Source organism: Anabas testudineus, chromosome 16 (genome assembly GCF_900324465.2).
Source record: "Anabas testudineus chromosome 16, fAnaTes1.2, whole genome shotgun sequence".
Lineage (NCBI taxonomy): Eukaryota > Metazoa > Chordata > Actinopteri > Anabantiformes > Anabantidae > Anabas > Anabas testudineus.
Window position 1 is genome coordinate 23,647,869 of NC_046625.1, and position 15,334 is coordinate 23,663,202.

At 38.9% G+C, this 15,334-nt stretch overlaps 1 protein-coding gene across 2 annotated transcripts; it reads left to right on the forward strand.

Annotated features, from left to right (window-relative positions):
• Positions 1-3,514: 3,514 nt before the first annotated feature.
• On the forward strand, positions 3,515-15,081 carry pomgnt2 (protein O-linked mannose N-acetylglucosaminyltransferase 2 (beta 1,4-)). Of its 2 annotated transcripts, XM_026373328.1 has the most exons (3): positions 3,515-3,812; positions 8,261-8,397; positions 11,817-15,081. In XM_026373328.1, exon 3 carries the CDS (start codon positions 11,895-11,897, stop codon positions 13,701-13,703), a length of 1,809 nt encoding a protein of 602 aa, XP_026229113.1. In that variant the 5' UTR covers positions 3,515-3,812; positions 8,261-8,397; positions 11,817-11,894; the 3' UTR covers positions 13,704-15,081. The 2 variants fall into 2 exon arrangements, with proteins under 2 accessions (XP_026229113.1, XP_026229112.1); XM_026373327.1 differs by lacking the exon at positions 8,261-8,397.
• The last annotated feature ends 253 nt before the right edge of the window (positions 15,082-15,334 follow it).

Consider the following 15,334-nt stretch of genomic DNA (forward strand, 5'->3'; position numbering starts at 1 on the left):
TACCAGATTTATTCAAGTGACAGTTATGTTTTTTCACTTATTAATCAATTTCATGCTTTTGTTTTAACATCAGGGCTGACATGGTTTTATTTTTAACCAGTTATTTCAAAATAGCATCCATATTTAATAGAGTTTGAAAGAATGCTCACATTCACATCAGTACTGTGCAACAAGAAGAAAAAGGCCACCTGCAAAGCAGCCTCGAGCCCCTACTGAGCCCTCATCTGAAAAGAGTTGTCATATTAAATGTTGATTTGATTTAGGTTTTGGATTCACTGCACTTTGTAAAAAGTTAACTATGAAATGAAGGATAGGTAAATAATTCATTAGTAACATTAATTATGCTCCATTTACGTGGCCCATTGACCATACAGTACCTGCAGCCAGTGTCAATATCAGCATTCACCAACTTGCACATGTAATTGTAAAGCAACCATAATCAATGCTATTAGCTCCATCTGTGCTTTCCCTGTTAAAATATTATAAAGAATAAAACCTGAATACAAAGACACATTACAGACATACTTGCTTCCCTTAGATGTAATATATTAAGCAGTGCATGCTCTGTGTTCTGAGTAGGAACAGGTGAACTTAGTTCTAGATGGTGCAAAGAAGGTGTTGAGTGAATTTTGGAAAAAATGTCCTCAGGAGTAATAAGGTGGCAGCCAGGAGCTTCAATAATCATCCATTATATTGATGAGTGGGTGGGTGCATCACCCACTTGTGATCACCTTTATCACATACTGCATCGATTCTGATTCTGATTTTGTCCCAAAGAAGCAAACCTAGTTCACACTGTCCCCGAAAACCCAGGGGGAACTCAAAGACCCGAGGGGACATTTCAATGAGAAAAGGGTGTGGCAAGAGGCTAGCAAGCTGGCTATGATGAGAAAAGCAAAAGTGACTGGAAGAAAATGTATAGGAAAGTTGTGCTAAAGAAGGGCTCACTCCAGTAATTTAGGTTGATACAGTGCCAGTTGTTGAGTCTATTTTTGCTGGACAAGACCTAAAGCTACAACAGAATGACAGCTTTCTATCCTGAAATAGAAGGTGTTCACTTTTGTCCTGAAAGACAATCCACAAATTACTAGCTTCCACTGACTAATAGTTGGTCGGTCTTCCTGATCATATTCCTTTCTGTTTGCTTTTCTGTTCTTTCTCCAATTTCCATCACCCCCAATGGGTTTTCTCTTTCTAGAACTCTTTATGGTCTTGACCTAAATATTTAAAGTACAATGACAGGTGAAGTGAATGACACTGATGATATTGTTAACACTGACACCTGTCAGGTTGTTCTAGAGTGACAAATTGTGTTTTTTACCACTGATATCAAAACTCTAAATGAGGGAGTTTTGATGTCAATCTTTTGGAAGAATGCTGTACTCTGTCAGTACTCTGACAGAGTTCTGCAAACTGGAATAAAATGTGACAATGGGCACTTAAAATCCAAAGTTCAATTTGATACCCTTTATTATAAAGCATATTGAAAGTTAAACTCATATATATATATATATATATATATATATATATATGTCATAGTCCCAGCAGTAACAAAAACAACAGTGACAGTGTTGCTTGCCTTTCTTTTTCCAAACTAAAGATGGGAGTGTTGCTTTGTATTTGACTTGGCCTCAGAATAGGACTTGCTTCTCAGGAGATTCACAAGACTTTGTGTAATGGAAAAAATCTAGTTTGACACATTATCCAAATGGCCTACTTAGAATTTTAGAATAAAATATAACTTCAGGAGTGTCCCAGAAATGTATTAAAGCCACCATTATGAACCTCCATCATACTATATGCTAGATCATGACTATTCCATTGCACCATGAATATTTACTTTAGATCAAACAGTCTTCTGTCTGAGTGAAGCTCATGTACACCTTATCTACCTCATCTGTGACTCTTTTTCCTGCATTTTTGGAGAGATTTTCACATGGGAAATTGTTTTCCACAGAGGACTTGTAGAAATGAAATAATTGATGGCTGAATTTCAGTTTCAGTGTCCTAGTGGTGTTGGTGTCACAGTCACACTGTCAGTATCTTCTAACAGTGTAGCATGCTATACTGCAGTCACCACATTAATGCTTTTGTATAAAAAATGACACTTGATGTAGTGGATTTCATTGTGTATTGCAGATTTTAAAGATCCATGATTAATTTACAAGTGCCCTGCTCTGCCCAAGGCTTACATACTGTAGCCTTGTCTACAAATATAAGTTGTGTTAAAATACCTGCAATACTGAGCAGGCTCATAATAATATTCTAATCCATAATAACACTGTTGTAACGTTATACATTAATTAGTTGTTGTAAAACTGCTATTGTGTAACCTACATTGATATTTTAAGTACATGCTGCTGTTAATAAGTGAACAATTTACTGAATTTGCAATAGAGGAGTTTTATATTGTGGCACTGAATTTACACAATCTGAATAGTTTTTCTATACCTGTCAGATTATTAGACCAAGATGCAATAAGCATAGGCATAAGGGTAACAGTTAACAGCTGTTAATGTTCTTTTAATTAAAATAGGATAAACAACCACAGCTACTTGGGAACTTATGTTATTATTCAACCCGCAAATAATACCTTGTGATAATAGTTTATACTTGCAGTATAAGCTACAGTATGAATAGCTATGACATAAGCCAGAACAAGCAATTCATATCACTTTACACTAGATAGACACTATGCTAAACACTATGTAAATTTGTTAAATATGTGACCTTTTGCTTCATTTGTTGTTATTATTGTTGTTCTTTTTCAGTTTTAAAACTCAATGTCTCAAAGTGAAATAAGAAGAAAAGGTCCAAAAATAGCTTATGCATAAAATAAGAAACATTTTTAAAAAAGCATGTGTTGTATTATAGCATCATAAAGTTACTAAGAAATAACTCGTGTCGCAGCAAAATCAGCAAACAGTTATCATGAAAGCAAATAAACAAAATAAATATAATTATTATGCCATTTGTGTGAGCAAAAATATCTTATTTTTTCAGCAATGCACACAGTGTGACAAATTATAATTCCCTTTAAAGAATACAATACAATTAAAGCAATTCCTTCAGAATTAATTCACCTTATTAAGAGTCACTCCCAGGTGCACCATCTCTTTTAGTTGTGAATAGCAACTTTTACAGAAAATCTCTATATGTGGATGTAGATAACTCGTCAACGTCTACACAGTTTTCATTTGTTCTTTCAGTGTAATGTAATAATCACATTTTGATCTGATTTGTATTCCTATTTGTTCAGTCCCTCTAACATCCCTTAACATTTGGTTACTATGACAACATGAATAGCTAATCTGTGGAAAAAGTTGTTAAAACTTTTTTTAGTTTGTTTTTATTATTTCAGTAGGCAAATACATTTTGATCTTTGTGTGGGCTGTGTACCTGTTTTTGTGCCTGCTCTGCTTTGTGCTTACATTTTATACAGTTGAAAGTAAATGAGGGCGTCATCGCGAGATCTGAGTGCGAGATTTCCCCCGGCGGTAGGTGGAGACAGGATACAGCAGAGTGGAGTCGACATCTAGACAGCTGCTCTCTCTCTGTCTCCCTGACAGCTAGGCTAGCTTGTAAACAACAACAGAGAACCCCGGCTGTGATTTGGGGACCCTAATGACTGAACACGCCGGTGTTTTTACCGATAGTCCCCGTGTCCGCCGGTATTCTTGGTTTTCTCTTCCACCTCATGTCCTGTGCGTCTGTTCGGATTCGTCTCCGTAACGTACTGATGCTGATGCTGCCTCACTGAGCTAACCTCTCAACTGTCCGCAAAGACAAAAAGCAACATTTTCAGACCCACGGTAAGAATTATTGTACAGATGATCTTTCGTATTTGTTTCTTTGACACACAACATTGTTGTGGTCTGATGAAATTCTAGAGGTTGTCGTGTCTCTGCACTTTGCCTTCTCAGCGTGTCCAGCGGTTAGAAAGGAGCATTCAGCTCGTATCTGGCTCAAGGTATATTTGATTTAGGCTCGGAAAAGAAATATCAAATATATGTAGGTATCATTGAGTGTTTAGGTTATGCTAATATTGTCCTCCTGCTGGAATATCATTAAATGTATTTCCACGCATTTCGAGCAATTAAAACTGTAGCTTAGATATTGCGATGTGTTTTGCATATAGGTGTTAGATGATGTCAGTGAAAGTGGACCTCCAGTGAGTGATGTCTAAAGCACTTCACAATATGCTACATGTGCAAACCACTTGCTGACGTGCTCTGGGAAGCATGCACGTATGCTTTGTTGTGTAAGTTGTCAGCTGGACACCTTGAAGATGCATACATTGCCAAGAATAAGTACGTGAACCTTTTGGAATTTCATGGTTTTCTGGATTAATTTCTCATACAATATCAACTGATCTTGATCTAAGTCCAGAGTATAAACAAATTTAATGTGATTCTGATCTTTTATGTCTTTATTGAGAACAACCACAAAAATCTCATAGTGCTAAAAAGCATTCAAACATTTTGAGTTTGCTTCCACAAGAAGAAGATACTCATGTGAGCCATACCTCGCCAAAAGAAGCTTTCAGAGGATCTACGATCAAAAATCTATCTAATTTACATAAAACTGGAAAGGGTTACAAAGTGATGTCAAAGACTATAGAAATTCACCAGTCTACATTTAGGCAAACAAGCTACAAATGGAGACACTTTGGCTACTACCAAGAAATGAACGGCCAGTCAAAATGAGAGCACAACAAACATTCATCAATGAGGTAAAGAAATAACCCAGAGAGACAGCCAAAGATCTGAAGGCATCATTGGAACTGGCTAACATCTGTGTTCATTAGGTCTACAGTTGGTGAAATTGAACTAGCTGGGTGTCTATTGCAGGACACCACAGAAGATGCTGCTGCTTACTAAAAAGAACTTTGCTGCACGCCTGAAGTTTGCAAAAGAGCACATTAACACGCCACAGCAGTATTGGCAAAATGTTTTGTGGACTGACAAAACAAAACTAAGATTGAACTATTTGTAAAGAACCCACATCTGGCATAAAAAGGGCACTGCATATCATCATGAAATCATGAAGATGATAGTGTGCTGAAATACTGCATCCCAGATGACATCCACCATAGGGATGCATATCTTTCACTATAAACACCCCAAATGCTTTAGTAATGGGTTTAGCCTTGTCTAAATCTGCATGGAGATACTGTTAAAAATTCTGCAGGGAGAAGGAGTAGTTGTTTTCTGCCTCACTCCTTCCTGTTTGTGCTGTCGATAGACATTCTTATGCCACGTCTTCTTAAATGATTCATCATATTAGTCTTACTGCCAATATAAGTCCTACTGCCAGCACAAACCACACATGTTGCATAGTGTACCTGCACACAGTGACATTTATCCGCCACTTCTTTGCCCATTAGTCAAAGGAAACAAAATCTGTAATGTTTCCATACAGAAGACTGAAAAATGCTGGCAGATCCTCTAACTGTACTGTGTCAGTTTCTGTTTCCAACACTGACTGACAGCTGCAGCCAACACATCTTCTGTACAAGCTAACAGTGTTTTTCCACTTCATTATAGTGGCTCGATGCGACTTTACTTAACCTTTTTGTTCTCTTGCTGAAAGTTGTGTAAAAGTTTTTGGGCAGAAGTTGTTCATATACTACCTGTTACTTTATTATGTATCAGCTCTGTCGAGGTTCTGTGCTGATCCTTTTGTAAGCAACTTTGAGGAATATTCAGAGGTGAGTTCACCCCCCACCATCTCTCACTGTCTAAAAGACCCGAGGCAGTGTTGGGTCTTGCATTTTCATGTACAAAATATGCTTGCTTACTCTTTTTCAAAATAACTTTATATTCATGTACTTCCACCTCCTGTAATTGCTTAGTAGAATTCACTTGCATGGCTTTCTGAAGTGGCACAACCTCACATTGCATTAACATTACTGCATAAACATATAAATATTCTATATGGCACAAAAATAATATTTAGGTGATCCTAGCTCAAAAGGCTCGCCGAGCTGATGGGTCTTCAGTTATGTGTGTCTGATAAATGCAGGCAAGGATTTTTGGCATAGTGATCTCATCACAGAAGTAAAAGTGCATGGCTCCTGGATGGTTCTCATTGCAAAGTTTAGGGAAGCTACTGTGCACAAATCTTGATTGTACATTTGCAGCATAAAGCAGTTATGTTTAAATTATGAAAGTATTAATGCGAAAAGAACATTTTGAAAGCAGTTATTTTTGTTGCTTGTTGAAGTTAGTTTTTGTCAGGGATAACTAACCGATGGCAAAAACTAATGATATATATGAACTTATTAGAGGGCTCAGCTAATGCACAGTACATTTGGTCACCTTGGCTTTAAGAACAATGCAGATGAAGCTTGTCCATCTTCTGCATGAGGCAGGATGATGCTTAACATTAATCTCTCTAATCTAATCTAATCTAATCTCTCTAGTTTAGGTTCAGAGTCCTAAATCAGCTGAATTCTCTGATTATCACAAAACTGTTAGGACTGATGTAGCTTTGAATTAAAGTCTTGTTTAAAGTAGCTACTGTGTCATGATTCAGGTTTCTAACTGACTTAATATTTTATTTGCCCTCTCAAGGACAAGAGCACAGTTGCTGGTGGCTTAATGAGAAACTGGCTAAATTCAAATACACTCACGAGAGTGCTAATAGATCTTCTGTGATATTTAGTTTATCCATTTTAACCTCCTCAAACCACACTGATTCCTGGGTGTGTTAGGCTTTACAGTTCACTTTGGTCAAACCTATGTGTGTTTCAATGAAATTCCATGTTTATATTTTGGGGGGGGTTCAATCTTTTTAAATAAAATGGCACAGTTGAGAAGTGGCATGTGATGCCACTTCTCATCACATGCCTTTTTAGAAACATGACTTTGACACTGTGTCAAAGTCATGTTTCTAAAAAGACAGGTATTACCATTAATCTTTTTACTATCTGAAGCAGTATCGCCCTTTAGAGCATGAACACTGCAAGAGTTTACAGACCAAAGCAAGTGCTGGCGGTTCCTCTAAACAGCCGGTGTGATATTAGTACAACAACATATTAGTACAACGACATTGTCCACTTTTTAGCATCATGTCTTCCACCAAAAATTCGAAGATACATAGTAATATCACATATGTAATAGCCTAATTTATTGCTAGAACATATACAATACCATTGTATCAACCATTGAGAACGGTCAGAAATGGTAAATGATCTGCACTTATATAGCGCTTTTCTACCTAACTGGTACTCAAAGTGCTTTACACTGCATCTCATTTACCCATTCACACACACACACACACACACACACTGATGACAGAGCGGCTATGCAGCTGATCTGACTCACCGGGGGCAACTTGGGGTTCAGTATCTTGCCCAAGGACACTTTGGCATGTGACATAGCAGCTGGGAATCGAATCACCAATCCTATGATTGGCAGACAACTGCTCTACCTATTGGGGGATTTAACTTATAATATAGATAGACAGATAGATATATAGATATATAGACATTGACTTATATGAAAAAAAAATCACATTGAAAGAAATGTTTTCCATATCGCTCAGACCTATTACTACCAATTTTTAATTTCATATCAGTTAAATTATAAGCCCATTTGAAGTACATTCTGTCATCTGTTCATGTGGACATGGGCCCATATGCACTGACAAATTTGGGCACATATCACACTTTAAAGATATTTATTAATAGACTATTAATAAATATCAGGGCAGAAAAAAAGTCCTGATTTTCTCTGGTTACCCTTACATAGTTTCCATACTAGATGATTTTAGATTCTATAAAGCTTGGACATTTAACCATACATTGAGACTACATACTCTATTTATATTCCATTCTTGAATAGCATCTTTTGTTCTGGGTTAGTGTGAAGTTCTGTGCTGCAATGTTTTCAGAGGTTGTCCTTCTAACTTCATTCCTCTTTGTCTTTCCCTTCCACACACACACATTCGCAGGTTGTCCACATCAGCCACACGTCAGTTTCTCTTGTGTCTCTTGGGAAAGTAGAGTGCTCATTATTATACCATTTGCTGTATCAGGCTATCAGTTAGGAGAGTAATCAGTCTCTGTTTGGTAAAGGCAAGTCGTCAGACATGTCATGTGTCTAACAGAGACCAGGGGCATTTTGTGACACTCATTATGAAGCAGCCAGTTTGCTTTTCACAACTAGACTGGATGGCATTGCTGGGTATTATGTAACTGAACAATGTGTGTGTATGTGTGTGACCGTCCAAATGTGTTAGATGTATCTTTGTACAGCCACATAATGCTCCAAGCAGCTTGATCCAACCTGACAGGGCACATTTGGTCCAGGAGAAAAGATGACAACAAATAAGGACACATCATAACAGCCAGCAGAGATCAGCAATCAAGTAGCCAAAGGAAGAGAAAAGCAGGTAAAGGGAGGAAGAAAAAAAGGTGATCTGTGTTTTTAGGACTCTCTCAGCTGATTTTAAAATGAGAAGGAACAAAGGAAGTAATATAGCAAAGAGAGAATGTTTGAGAATGAGAGAATGTTTTTCTAGGATCTTTACATGAACAAATGTGAGATATGCAAAACAAAGCAAAACTTGACATTATAAGCCAAGTCATGTGGATGATGTATTATGTGAGAGCAGAGAGGAGGATAGCGAGTGCAGGTCCATCTGCTTCTTGTGACTAATTTGTTTAGCATTGCAGCGCTAACCAGCACTAACCAGCACTAACCAGCACTAACCAGCACTAGTGAGGATCGGTTCATCAGCTGTGTGTCTAAAATACTCAAACAGAGCCTCTCCAAAATCGTTTTTGAAGTTGGAACTTCCTCCCTCTTTGGGGTGGAAGCGCACAACAGCATACTTATATATTTTGCATAATATGGGAACTTTAAAGTTATTACATTTCCCACACGAGGTCAGTAGGACTGTGTGTTGGAGAATGCAATAAAATGAGAGATCTGGACATAGAATTAGAGTGTTACTTAATCAGGTCCACACTAAGAAATGCAGTGCATCCAGAAAGTTTCACAGCACTTAACTTTTTCCACACTTTGTTATTTTAGAGCCCTATTCTAAAGTGGATTAAAGCTTGGCACATAATATTATTGGGCAGTTTCTCCCATTCTTCTTGGATGGGGAGGGTCCAACCATTTCTAGATATCTTCAAAGATGATCAGTCGGGTTAAAGAGTGGGCTCTGACTGAGCCACTCAATGTAGCTCTGTAGCCACTCTTTTGTTAACTTGGCTGTGTGCTTAGTGTCATTTTGATAAAAGATGAACCGTCGCCCCAGTCTGAGATCCAGAGTGCACTAGAACAGATTTTTCTAAAGGATGTCTTTTTAAATTTCTGCATTTATCTTTTCCTGACTAGTTTCCTAGTTCCTGCCGCTGAAAAACTTCCTCATGGTATGATCCTGCCACCACCATGCTTCACTGTAGGGATGGTATTGGCCAGGTGCCGAGCGGTGCCTGGATCATCCCGACACGACGCTTGGCATTAAGGCCAAAGAGTTCAATCTTTGTTTCAGTTAAGCGCTGTGAATACTTTCTGGATGCACTGTAGGAAACCATTTCAGATTATATTTGGAACTGTAGTAACCTTTACTTTATTTGAACATTTTTATTTTTGGTTGGTGTCTTGGCTCCCATTTTCACACTGTTGGTGAACTCCGAAGACACACACACACACACACACACACAGAAATTAGATTAAGGGAAGTGCTCTCATGTTTCAGGCTTGAGTCTGAGCCCAACTTTAACCTGTGTATTCAAAATAACATGACTGCAACTAGAAAGCATCTTACAGCATCCAGGCTACAGTCCAGGTTACATGCTACGATGCAGTTCAGTGCATTTTATGCGTGTTGTGGCTTTGACATTTTGATGCTTTTGATATCTTAGCACGGGTAAATTGCAGAGGGCATTCATATTAGTTGAGTTTAGGGCATTTGTTTGAATGAATGATGTGTTTTTTCCTACTGCCATCTATTTAGATTCCCTCTCCTCTTGATCTTATTGATTATCCAAAAACACATACTTTCTCAAACAACACCAATAAAACCTTATTACCTGTCCTACCTGACCCGTGGCAGCTTCCTCAGTAATGGCTGTGTAAGAAACTATGGACTTTTGGCTCCAGTCACTGAGTCAATAATGCCTACAGTTCAGCCTGAAGCTTAAAAGAAAAATTAAACTAAAAAGCCATGTGAGCTGTCATGCTTTTGATTGACAACTGTGAGAAAACAAAATTTTTAGGCAAACTGTTGCCAAGTTGCTTTTTATAAGTTAAGGAATTGCCTCCCCCAAAAAGCCATTTAAGGACCTCACATTAGATATTGAAAAACATAAAAGGTATATTCTGACATTGTATCCTACATCAGCAGGCCAAAGCCGGGTGTTGTGTTGAGTGGCGTCTCTCCTTGGTTGCAAGCTACAATGGGGAATGTATGCTGTTTTTGTAAAGAGCAGGTGAAACATGCATTGTGTGAAAAAATAGTTGGAACACAAGAGAGAAAGTGATTTTATGCTGATCACTGCCCATCCAATGTGAACCAAAAACACTAAACAAAGCTCAAGATTGATGTGGTTTCTGGGAAAAGTCTGTGCACAAAGACCTGTACAGTTTTGTTTTACTTGTACCAATACAGTTAGATAGTAGGTTCCCATCATTCATTCAGTTATGCAGTGTACACTAGGACACGATTAAGGGTTGATGTGATACATCAACAATTAATAGGAATATTTATGTATCTAAATATATGTATGTATATATATATATTATATGCAAATGTGTGCAAAATCATGTAAATTAATGAAAGTGATTTACAATGCAGAGAACAATTTAAAATTAACATGTATTACACCTACTTACACTTAGTGTAAGTTAATTAACAATGGCTCTGAAGGTAGTGTCAGTGTGACAGTGAGACAGCACTCACAATGCCAGAACAATGAAACTGGAGCACCTAAATTTAGCCAATATTCATTTTGTTCTTCCCATCTGTGTTTTCTCCACAATGTTTTCCAAGAAAAGACAGATTGTGAGAAATTTGCAAACATGGCCTGTTGTCAACTGAATTTAAGAGCCTGACCCAGCGAGTTGCAGAAATTTCTCTTTCTTGTGACACTGGATGTCACTGTAAATTACTGACTTGAGATCATCCCTCTTGCCAGCTGTGTGAATGTGCATGTTGATGTGGGAACACATTTGTAAGACGGAGGACTAAAATGGCAAATTAGCTTTGCCATACTTTGGTTAAACTAGCCCTTAGACTTAATTCCTAGTTTTTTTGCGTGCTAGTCAGATTGTGTCTTTGTGCAGCTGCTGGTCATTAGCTTTTGGTTTGATTTAGAGTGTGTCAATGACTCACTTGTTCTCTCGGTATGTAGATGAGTTGACTTGAGAGCCATATACCTGTTCTTTTCTCTGTGCCTCCTCACTGTGTAATTTGTCTTAACGGATCCAGAGAGGGTGACAGTAGATGTACGATTAGCAAAATGTTTCATTTGTTTGCCAAGGTAAACGAGTGCTATTCCCAAAGGTGAGAGCTGAAACCTGCTCTGATGAATCACTGGATTGTATCGCTTACATAAAGAGCACTGTAGCATTATACTATTGGTCTATTGATTTAATAATTATATCAGTGCTCCTTTGGGTCTAATGCATTGGTATTCAGGTAGTTATTTATAGTAAGTTTTTTTTTTTTGTTTTTTGGTCTGTTCTTGGTCTGGTTAGCTTATCTATCTTTAAATTATGTCCTTTCTTCTTTTTCCTTCTTTGCTTTCTCCTCATCCCCTGCTCCACTCTCTTTTATCCACTTCTTTCTGTCATTTTTAGGTGTCAAATATTTTCTCGCCTCCCTATGAGTTCAGAGGCCAAGTGGAGTCGGGAGGTGGGTCCCCAGCAGCAGCAGTGATGCGGGCTTCAGTGGCAGGCTGCAGGATGAGTGTGGGTGCACTCCTTAATGGGCTGCTGGTGTCTGTGGTTGCAGCTCTACTTTGGAAGTATTCCAAACTCAGTGAGCACGCTGCTCTTCTGGAAGAAGAACTACATATGACACGGCAGTCCCAAGAGATCTCGCAGGCCCGCATTGACTACCATGTTGCCCTGCAAGCTCTTCAGGACCATGGCACTCGCATGGTCTGCACGGGCAAGATGCACACAGACCGCATCTGTCGCTTCGACTACCTCTGCTACTGCTCAGAGGCAGAGGAGTTTGTATTCTTCCACTCCAATTCCTCTGTTATGCTGCCTAATCTGGGGTCTAGGCGCTTCCAACCTGCCCTGCTGGACTTGTCTTCAGTAGAGGATCACAACACCCAGTACTTCAACTTTTTAGAGCTCCCGGCTGCAGCTTTAAAGTTCATGCCCAAGCCTGTGTTTGTACCAGATGTGACACTGATCCTGAATCGGTTTAATCCAGATAACCTAATGCATGTATTCCATGATGACCTACTCCCAGCTTTCTATACCATGAAACAGTATACAGACTTGGATGATGAAGCTCGACTGGTGTTTATGGAGGGATGGGGTGAAGGCCCGCACTTTGACCTTTATCGCCTTCTTAGCACCAAACAGCCTCTACTGAAAGAACAGCTTAGAAACTTTGGCAAGCTGATGTGTTTCACCAAATCTTATGTTGGCTTGTCTAAAATGACTACCTGGTACCAGTATGGGTTTGTCCAGCCGCAGGGACCTAAAGCCAACATTTTGGTCTCAGGAAATGAGATCAGGCAGTTTGCCAGGGCTCTGATGGAGAAAATGAATATCACCAGAGTAGAGGAGGCTGAGAGGGACGGAGGGAGTGTTGTAGATGAGAAGCAGAGAGACAAAAAAGATGAATACATTGTTGTTTTCAGTCGTTCAACAACAAGGCTGATTTTAAATGAAGCTGAGCTTATCATGGCGTTGGCACAGGAATTCCAGATGAGAGTGGTCACAGTATCCCTGGAGGAACAGTCTTTCCCCAGTATTGTCCAGGTCATCAGTGGTGCTTCTATGGTAGTTAGCATGCATGGAGCTCAGCTCATCACCTCGCTGTTCCTTCCAAGAGGAGCAGTTGTGGTGGAGCTGTTCCCGTTTGCTGTGAACCCAGAGCAGTACACCCCATATAAAACCCTCACCTCCCTTCCAGGCATGGACCTTCATTATATCTCCTGGAGGAATACTAAGGAGGAGAACACCATCACTCACCCAGACAGACCGTGGGAGCAAGGAGGCATTGCTCACTTGGAGAAAGAGGAACAACAGCGAATACTGGCTAGTAAAGATGTCCCCAGGCACCTGTGCTGCCGAAACCCAGAGTGGCTCTTCCGGATCTACCAGGACACACTGGTCGACATCCCTTCCTTTTTGGAAGTTCTGAAAGAGGGCATGAAGACTAAGCCCAGCTTGAAGAAGGCCAAGCTGCCTACCACAGTCCACCCAGGCCGCGTCAGAGAACCCCAATGCCAGACCTCGGTACAAACCACTAATGAGGCTAAACTCACAGTGTCCTGGCAGATCCCCTGGAATCTGAAATACCTAAAGGTAAGAGAGGTAAAGTACGAGGTGTGGATCCAGGAACAAGGAGAGAATACCTACATGCCTTATATCCTTCCTCAACAGAACTACACTTTTTCAGAGAACATTAAGCCCTTCACCACCTACCTGGTGTGGGTCAGGTGTATCTTCAATAAGAACCTCCTTGGTCCATTTGCAGATGTTCTCATGTGTAGGACCTAGTACAAACATCGTGCCAGTTTGTTGCTGTGCAGTTTCAAATAAAAGCTGAACTTGTTTCCGAACACTTTGATTACAGTTTGACCATTAAATGATGGAAAATGTCATCAGTTTGTTTCTACAAGCAGGATATTGAACTCTTTAAAGCAGTGACAACTGAATGGACTACAAAAGACCACAGGATCTGGACTCAATGGCGGGAGCCAGAGTTAACAAATTTAACTTGAAGCTTATTTCCTGTGCCTAGGAAGGACAGAAAGTGTCTCCACTGACAAATAAGTAGATTTATTTATGTGCAAAATAATAAATGTTTTTTAGCATTAGTCAAAACACTGGGTCTTTACTTTTTATAGTATGCGATGTAGCGTTTCTTTAGAGAGCAAGAGAGATTTTAAAATAGCAAGATTTTTAAAATGTTTTTTTGAAGTGTCTAGTGTCTGCTCTATGTGATACATGTGTGGATTGCCTATTAATTGTTTTATTACATAGACCATTATTTGCAGCTTTCACCACATTATTTTCATTAACAATTATCATTTATTATTTATTACATCCACTTCATCTTCTGGATCTGTTATACTTTTGATTGTTGTAAAGAACTCTACAGCTTGAAAAAACAACTAAAACAACCAAACTGTGAAGTGTTTCAAATGTCAAGCAAGAGTTTTTATGAAAGCTAATGAATTGTGTAATTTTAGAATACTTACATTTATATTTAGTCATTTGGCAGATGCTTTTATCCAAAGCAACTTAAAAGGTACAGGGCAAGTAAATGTAAGGAGGTCTTGCTGCCTTATGCACTAGTACTAGTACTAGAGGTAGCCAGGATTAGAACCCTGGTTCCTCCATTACACTATCCAGCCACTTAATAGGACTATTTAATGGTGTAACACACACTTCTCATTTGTTCTCATATATGTTCTCACTGTATAAATAGCGTGAACATTTTTTTTCCCTCTTATTACAAGTGTAAGACTGATAATAGCCCAATGGAGAATTTATTAAGCCAGGTTATAAACCTCTCCTTCATGTGAACAGCAGTATGCTACTGGTCATTTGGATGGTATTATCTTGGATAAACCTGTAGTTAGTAAAACTGTTTGTTTTCCGCAAACATTTTCCTGCTATAAGAACAGGTCTGCTGTTGAATCCAGACTGAAACAACAAAGCTGGCTGTTGAAGTTGTTTAGTAGTCATTTGTAAATGATGTGACTTTTTTACAGATAGATTCTATTTCCCTTTAGACTCATGAATTGAAGGTGTTAATATGTTGTAGTAGAAATGTAGCATGAGATGGTTTATGGAATGGCACAAGTTAACAATACACTGCCACCACCAAAATTCTATGCCATTGTTATAATGGCGTCATTTTTATTGGACATTTAACTATGACCAGTCCTCTAAACATTACAAACTCCTTTTCAGTACTCTTGTTTGCCTGAAGCTCTCAGATGAACTTCTGTTTGTCAGTGTACATTTAAGATAGTTTTTAACCATTGTTTTTTGTGCAGGATGGTTCTGATGGTTTAAATAGTCACGTGTTTGCATGGTTGGTTAGATATCAGGGTGCGCCAGTGGAGATATCATACTGTATGCACTGAGTGAAGTGAGAGTGTACAAGTCTCTGTTTTCTG